The sequence below is a fragment of the Topomyia yanbarensis genome, chromosome 2 (genome assembly GCF_030247195.1).
Source record: "Topomyia yanbarensis strain Yona2022 chromosome 2, ASM3024719v1, whole genome shotgun sequence".
NCBI classification, from domain to species: Eukaryota; Metazoa; Arthropoda; class Insecta; order Diptera; family Culicidae; genus Topomyia; species Topomyia yanbarensis.
The window spans coordinates 338,486,614-338,495,284 of NC_080671.1; the positions used below are offsets into that span (position 1 = coordinate 338,486,614).

Below are 8,671 nucleotides of genomic sequence, written 5' to 3' on the forward strand. Positions count from 1 at the left end.
CAAATGGTAAGTGTTAGGCGTTATGTTAGTAATAGCTGCTGTGAGACTGTTGTTAGATTACACTAATTTATGAATTGTTGGTTTCGGTTCGTATTTAAATATGATTTGGGTACAGAAGTTTTTGGGATTTTTTTTCCAAGGAAAGCATTCTCTAAAGATCCTCATTTCGTTAAATACTCCAAGGTCACCAGAAATCTTTGCTTAAATTTTGACTTCTGGTTGACAGATTTAGCCAAACAAGATTTCAAAAAAACTGATGATTTTTCTTCGACTTTCTTATATGTACAAAATGTTGTAGGTTGCACAATGACTAAACGTCATGGAAAAATGAAATAGCAAAATAAGATCCCAACGTATTTTCGGATAGTTTTGCGCTGTACCAAGCTGCCATTCATATCCTGCAATGATTTTTTATGGAATTTGCCTCGTTTAACAAGAAAATGATAGGTAATTTTTTGTTTAATCGTTGAGTTCTGGGGGTTGTTTATTGATATTGCACTAAAAATATGACTGGATTGTCCATCAATAGAGGCTTAAGGGGTTACACCACTGTAAAATTTTAAAACAATCGGTTTTCTATGATATCCCAAAACATGGAAGACAACAATACATAAATTCCAGTCTACTTTCTACTTCTGCTCAAGTCAGACGCACAATCGAACCAAGTGCACAACAACTAGAAACCTCTCGATCTAGTGTGTATTGTCTCGAGAACAATTTAATTAATTCTTGCCATCATGAGTAAAGTTGACGAAAAAACTCTGCTCTAACCCAACACAGCGGTCGTTGACTTTAAATTCTTTTCAATGCGTTTGAGTTTTCGTGAAAAAAAATATATACCAGCAGAAGGTGAAGATGCAGCTTAGGCTCAAGGAGATTAAGTATCTTCAGTATCATCATCTTCGCAATGTAGTATTGATATCATTCAACACGTTAGCCAAAGCTGAACATTTCGTTTTGCAGAACAACTTGAAGCACGTGGCTGAAAGTGATAAAGTTGGAATTAAGATTCCCGTGTATATAGAAAAGACTATGTAGATGTAAAGCTACATGTTCTATCACCACGTACCCCTCCGGATCTAGTCGCGGAATACGTGTCGCAATACGGAGAAGTAGAATCCGTTACACCTGATACGTGAGAAATTTCTTCCCGGGTACACCAAACGGTGTTCTTGTGGTGAGGATGCGGATCGAAAGATCTATCCCCTCCCACTTAACTATAAAACTCAAAACCCATGAAGCTACTATTAATCAAACTACGTTATACACCCATGAGGGGCAAACTCCTACGTGCAAGTATTGTAATCAGACAGAACATAATAGACAACCTTGCGCGGAAGATACAGAGGAGAATGCATCTCTACCGATTGCCAACGAATCCATAGAAAACCAACCCAAAAAGTAGTTTTCAATACGAATACCTGAACTACAAACGGTTGCAAAAATTGTGGCAACTGTTCAGTTCATATTAACATCTGCAAAAGCAGCATCCAGCACCCCAAAAACCACTGTAAGCAACATCGGCGAAGAAGATAATAACAATGACGACGGATTTACACTGGTCATCCATAAGGGCAATTAGCAGAAAAGAACATCTGATCGCGAGCACCAAGACACTTTTAACGATAGAAGAGAATTAAATGATCTCCATGACGCAGTAGGCGAGCCGCGAAAGAAGGTCTCCACTCGCAATAAAAAGTTGCGCGCACGAGACCCAACGGGTAATCAATAATATTTGCCTTTATTCTTATTTTTTTCATATTGTAAACACATGAAAGATCCACGGCTCCGTTAAGCTCTGCTATGAGCCATGTCAAATAAACGAAATTAAAAAAACAATACATAAATGTACAAATTTTCAATTCTGCCGCAACATCTCTTATGTATATCTCGTGTGTACTGAAAACTTAACCCGCGTTTTTCTCGAAACCACTTTTTTCTGAGCTGGCCGGAAATATAACTCGAACAAATGATTTCTGATCGCTTTGAAATATTCACAGTATATTCAAAATTGATTTCTCCAGCGATGTACGTAAAATTTTATGTTTTTATTACTTAACTTTTTTGTAATTAACAATTTTGTGTCGATTTTGATGACATTTTCGGCGTTTTTTCAGTGCACTATTACACGTAAAATCAAAATATCGAAAAAAATCCTACGAACGTCGGTTGCTATTGACATAAGGAATCAGAAAACTTTAGTGTTTGGCTCTAGGTCCAAATTTACGGGAGATAGATTTCCGGCCGTGGACCCTTTCCAAAAAAACTTGCATGGGGGAAAATTCTGCTTAGCCGCCATTTTGTGATGGAATTGTTCGAAAAAATTTATTTGCGTGATTCAATACTTATGTTATAAATCCCATTCAATAAGATCTCGATTCAACTGTTTATTCCGTCAAGAAAAATTCTCGACAAACATATGATTACGGCCTAAAAGCCAACTGTCAAAATCCACTTTTAATGGAAATTCCGGGCAACCGTTACTAGCTGAACACAGTTCACAACAGTTTATGAAAGAGAAAACTTTTCTAATTCGTTTACTATCAACATCTTTGACTGGCATGTAACGGTTTTTCCGGAATTTCCATTCAAAGTGGATTATGACAGTTGGCTTTTAGGCCGTAATCATGTTTGTCGAGAATTGTCGAAATATGACTATTTTTTCGTGCTTTACAGTTGTGTAACCCCTTAATATTTGCGACACTGTGCGCTTCTGGTCTATTTAACCACTTTTTTTTTCCAAATGAACGAAATTCTTAATATAATAAAATTACTACGATTTGAAATAATTCTTTAGTTACTCTACCGCATAAACAATCATAAAAATGTCTACCAATGCACTTGTTTCACTTAACTGTACTGCCCATAATCGCGAGTTTATCCCGCGTTCTATGGTATTTCTTATCTACATGGGACTGACTTGCAATAATAGCCAGTGTACTCCTACTGCACTGTTAACTCAAAATGTGCCGTTTTTCACAAACTAAAGTGCGTACAAGCTCGAATTTACGTAAATATCTCGCTAACCTGTTTGGACGACACGGTACAAAAGAATTTCTTCAAGTCCTCAAAGACTGGTCAATCTTGCGTGCAGCTATTTTTCAATGTTTTCAAGGAGTGCCGTGATGATGTCGCCCACCAACAATAAGTGCCAGAACAAAACAATGTGTCAGTCATGTGCCAAAACAAGGTTGGACAATCAACATGTAATTGGCACGAAAATGTAGTATTTCAAGCTCGATTGTCTAATGTATTTGGAAGAAAAACGTAAGCGAGCACCAAAATAATAAGCAATACAACTCGAAAAATATCGCTTTGCTGCGGTGCACTTCACTGTAAACACTTTGCGAAAGAAAAAATCATCATTTTGAATGATTTTCGCACCATGAGATAAGTGTGAAATACAAAATATATAACAAGTTTATAATAAAGTCTTCCATAACGACAACGATAATGATTCACATAACCCCCAATATGCAATAGATGAGGAAGCGATTGTTTTCCACCGCGAAAGAAGATCTCCAATAGGTTATTGCAAGTTCGTAATCTTACCGACACCCGTAAATATGTTTTCACTGTTTTTACATACAGCAAGCGTAGAATTTCACGTGAAACTTCAAGTAGAATTTCACACGAAATATCAGATAGCATTTCACACGGAATTTCATGCGGAATGTTATATGGAATTTCATACGAAACTGCACGTAGAATTTCAGGCGGAATTCCACACGAAACTCCGCGTATAATTTTGCTTCACGCGGAATTTCACGCGGGATATTACGTGGAATTTCACGTTTCAGCCCGAAATTCCACATGAAATTTCACGTAAAGGTCCGTGTGAAATTCCTTTTGAAATTCTACAGGAAATTCTGGCCGGCCGCCGTCGGTTATTGAACGTGATGATGAGCTATGTTCTATCAACTACCATGCGGTTGATTTGTGTGAAATGCCCAACTCCTACCAGCACAATGCACAAGATTCTTCATAATTCCTTTTAATCATGTCCATATGAGCCTGCCCAGCCCAAGTTTTTCGTTCTAAGTTTATAACTGAAAATGTAGAAAAACGACCGGATGGATTTTTAGTGGATTTTTGGCTTTCAAAATAAGAACGGCTGTTGTATACTGCCCGACGTTTCGGGCACTGGTTTTGGGTTTTTGATTCGTTCTAGAATACCTATTCCATCTTTCAATTTTTATTGCTGCCGCTTCTCTTAGTATTAAATTTCCGAAAATGGCCAACAAAATCGATAAAGTAGAACCTTGTGGCAATCAAAACATACTAACAAATTCTGCATGAAGTTCCACGTGAGATTGCACATGAAATTCCTCGTGAAATTTCACGTGGAGTTTCGCGTTAAATTGCTCGTGAAAATCTGCGTAAATTCCGCACGCAATGACCTACATGTGAAATCAGGTCTGAAAATTCCGCCTGAAACTCCACGTGAAATTGCACGTGAAAATCCCCGTGATATACCGCGTGAAATTTCACATAAAATACCGCGTGAAATTCCACTTGAAATTCCGCAAATTATTCTACGTGAAATGCCACGTCAATTCCCACTGAAATTTCGCTTTATATTCCAAGTGATATTCCGCGTGTAGCTTCACATGAAATTCCGCGTTAAATTACACGTGAATATGCGCGTGAAATTCCACGTGAATACTCGCGTGAAATTCCACGTGAATATTCGCGTGAAATTCGACGCCAAATTGCGCTTTAAATTCCACGAGAAACATCGCCTGAAATTCCATGTGATGTTATGCCTGAAATTTCGCGTGCAATTCTGCGTCAAATTCCACGTAAAATTCAACGATGAATTCCACATGAAATTCCACGTGAAATTCCAAGCGCAATTTTATGTTACCTTCCACGCAAAATTCCACGTGAGATTCCCACTGAAACTCCACGTGAACTTCAGCCCGAAATTCTTCGTGGAAATCTACATAAAATTCCACGTGAAATTTCACGTGAAGCTCCGCATAAATTTCACGAAAAAAGCGGCGTGAAATTCCACGTAAAAATTAACGTGAAATCATGCGTGAAATTCCAAGCAAAATTTCACGTAAAATTCCATGAAAAGTTCATCATGAAATTCCGCGTGGGATTCCATGAGAAATTCCACGCTAGTTCCGCGGAAAATTCCACGTAAAAGTCCACGTGCACCCACGTGTCAAATCGTATGAAATTCCACTTAAAATTACACGTAAAATCACTCATCAAATTCTCGGATATTCCGCGTAAAATTCCACCTGAAATTTCACATGAAATTCCGATGTAGGCAAAGTTTGATTACAAGTGGTACAGAATAACGAAACCTACGTCAAGGCAGACTTTATATATACACAGGAATATTATACGTCGACTGGAAAAGGGAAAGTGGCAGAGATTTACAAACACCGTCTAGTATAGAGAGCAAAAGAAATCGACTTCTATTTTATTTGCTTAATTGTTAATATAGAACCTCTATAATAGTTTCCGGCAATATCGGTGGCCAAGCTGAGCTTCTTTTCTTTTAAACAGCCATGCATTCCTCGCGCGTATATGCTGTCACACGCGGTTAAGCTGTTTTCCTAAACTCGAACTTATTTATATTTTTTGGGTTCATCGAGTAACTCGGAATAACTACAAGTCTCAGCTTTACAAATCTTATTGAATTTCCTGTGTTAGACAATTTTATCAAGAGTTATCGTGTAGACGCGGTGCTCTACGACGTGGAAATGGTTAGGACGAATTTCGCGCTAAATCGTATTCAGCGTTGGCAGCACCCTCTCAAATTTTAATGAAACTTCCTGTACATGAAGACTTTGTCACAAAAAGCCACTTTGCATACTTTGTTTTTCCAAAAATCATCTAGACTGTCTTTTGAAAAGGGTCAAACTTTTCTTACCATTTTTTTTTTCAGATGGCTATAGTCTAAAAATGACAAATCCTACCAAAAAATCTTGTAGAAGTGATTTTCATAAAATTAGTCAAATTTTTGAATAAAAATGTTGAAAAAAATATTCATTGATTCCTACACTGAAAAAAATCGATTTAAAAAAATTAAAATCGATTTACAAAAAAAACTTTGATTTGGATGAAATTTTGTTCCAAGATAGGCAATTATGTTCTCAACCTACCGTCAAAAAAGTTAGGCACTTTCAAAGAAAAAAAGTTATTTGAAAAAAAAAAACATTTCCTTGTCCAAACTGAATTTTTTTCAGTGTATTTTAATTCAGGGTCCATAGTCCAGAGATCAGAACCCAGAATCCCAAGGAGAGAACCCAGACTCCAGATTCCATAGCTCAGAGTCCAGAATCTTGAGTCGCGAGCCCTTAACCCAAAATACTGAGGCAGATCTAGAGTCCAGAATCCAGACTTCAGTGTCGAGAATACAGAATCCAGAGTCCATAGCGCAGCGATCAGAACCCGGAGTTCCGAAGACAGAGCTCAGAGTCCATAATCCAGAGTTCCAAGTGCAGATTTCAGAGTCCAGAGCGCAGAGTTCAGAGTTCAGATGCAAGAACCCAGAGTCCAGAACCTAGAGTCTAGAACACAGAGACCAGACACCGGAATCCAAAGTCCATAACACAGAATCTTGAGGCGAAAGTGCAGAGTCCAGAACCCAGCGTGAAGAGTGCAGCATCCAGAGTTCAAAGTCCAGAATCCAGAGCTCAGAGTCCAGAGACGAGGATCCTGAGACTAGAGATGAGAGTCCTCAACCCAAACTACTGAGCCCAATGTCCCGAGCTTAGAGTCCAGAGTCCAAAGCCCAAAGTCCAGAGCACAGAGCCCAGAGACCAGAATCCTCAACCCAAAGTGCTGAGCCCAGTGCCCCGAATTTAGAGCCCAGAGCTCAGAGCCTAGGGACCAGAATCCAGAGTCCAAAGTCTCGAGGAGAGAGCCCACAGTTCAGAATCCAAAGACCCTAGTGCAGAGCCTAAAGTTCAGATTCCAGAGTCTAGAGTACAGATTTCAGAGTAAAGGATCAAGACCCCAGTTGCTAGAGCCCATGGTTCAGAATCCAGAGAGCATAGTACAGAAATTCGAGGCCAGCACCAAGAGTCCATCATCCAGCGATGAGAGTGAAGAGTTCAGAATCTAAAGTTCAGTGTCCATAGTCCAGAGAACAGAACCCAGTCCCTAGGGGAGAGCCAATAGTTCAGAATTCAGAATCCCGAGTGCAGATTCCAGAGTTCAAAGTGTAGACTTCAGAGTCTAGATCGATTTTATTGGCTATTTTCGGCAAATTTGAGACTAAGAGAAACGAAAGCAATGAAATTGAAAGAAGGATAGGTATTCTAGAGCGAATCAGTTATAAACTTAGAACGGAAAACTAGGACTAGGCAGGCTCATATGCACATGATGCCGGCGTCGGCGGTAAAACCTATAGAATAACTCTGTGAAATTTAAAAAAAAATACCTAAAAGATGATTTTAAAATTCTGGCAAAATGAAAAATAATATATGACAGTTGAAGCTTGTATGTCTTCAGCAAACTTTTCTGAAATTAGTTGTTCTACAAAAAGAAGGGACTGCCAGACCACGAAATCTCTCCCAAAAGCAAGATAAGGGTAAGTTGTATAGTTTGGGTAAAAATGTGAAATTCGTACTAAAGATGTTTTTGAGCACTTTTTCTTTTGGCAGCCATTGTCGGCGATTAACAAGGTAAAGAACAATCGTCGATAAACCGGAATTTAACTCGAACAGAAAGGAACACACGACAGTTTGTTTAATATCATACTTTCGCTGGTGAGGTATTCTCTAGCATCCATGAAATACAGTTCCAAAACAATTGTAACAAAGAAGAAGTTTCATTGATATATAATCACGTGACAAGCTTTATTAACAGAGAATGCTTATATTAACAAAATGTGAGAACCTAGAAAGTGCTACTATAAAACACAAAAAATGTAAGATGGATTTCAGAACCTATAAAATACAAATAAAGAACAAAATAAATAAAATAAACTATATAAGCTTTGTGAATAATTTTATTAATATTTTATAATAGAGTTTAGCCTTTTTCTAATAAATAAATATCATAATACATCGAAATATAAGAAGATAGTGACATAATCTTGCTTCATTGCAACCGTTTATTGCTCCGAGTTATCCTAGCTTCTTTTTACATTTTTACAACATCTTTCATGATCATTATTTTTGCAGCATCAACTACCAATTGAATTTATTTTTTTTCCTTTTTTATCAAATTATACAAACTAAAGATAAAATTTTGTTCTCAACTGGTACACAACACCAAATAACTGTGGATGACACCGCCCAGCACAGCCGATGATGGTATTCGCAGTGACGGTGGCTGTTCTGCCGGGCGTACACCATCCACCCGAAGCGATGGCAGTGATAAACGGTCGCAGCGAGGCACGCAGAACTGCTGGTGGGTGTTCTGCCGATTGTTGCTTGTTGCAGCCATTTTGTTTGTTGTTGACGGTTGTTCGTTCATGTTCAAAAGAGATTTTTTCGAACCGATCGCTACGATGTTTTTTTCGATCGTTCTCAGGTGTAAAACTGTGTTGGTTTGGATCCTGGCCGAACGAGAATTCGCTGGGCCACCGACCACCTTGTGTTGATTCGGGCGGGAACTTATTCCTTGAGGATAAGCTCGACGAAGGCGGTGTCCAGGTCGTCTCCGATTTCCCTGTACTTCTCCTTCTCCAGGACGAGTTCGT

At 38.6% G+C, this 8,671-nt stretch overlaps 1 protein-coding gene across 7 annotated transcripts in view; it reads right to left on the reverse strand.

Annotated features, from left to right (window-relative positions):
- LOC131684033 (tropomyosin-2) overlaps positions 1 to 8,671 on the reverse strand; it is a 155,935-nt gene that overhangs the window by 766 nt on the left and 146,498 nt on the right. For 4 of the 7 annotated variants that reach the window (XM_058966536.1, XM_058966535.1, XM_058966519.1 and 1 more), the window contains one exon: positions 7,958 to 8,671. The exons of the other annotated variants lie outside the window; for them this stretch is intronic. In XM_058966536.1, the coding sequence (XP_058822519.1) occupies positions 8,586 to 8,671 (86 nt within the window). In that variant the 3' untranslated portion in view covers positions 7,958 to 8,585. Of the gene's footprint in view, positions 1 to 7,957 lie in introns of those variants that run through there. 7 annotated transcript variants of the gene reach the window in all.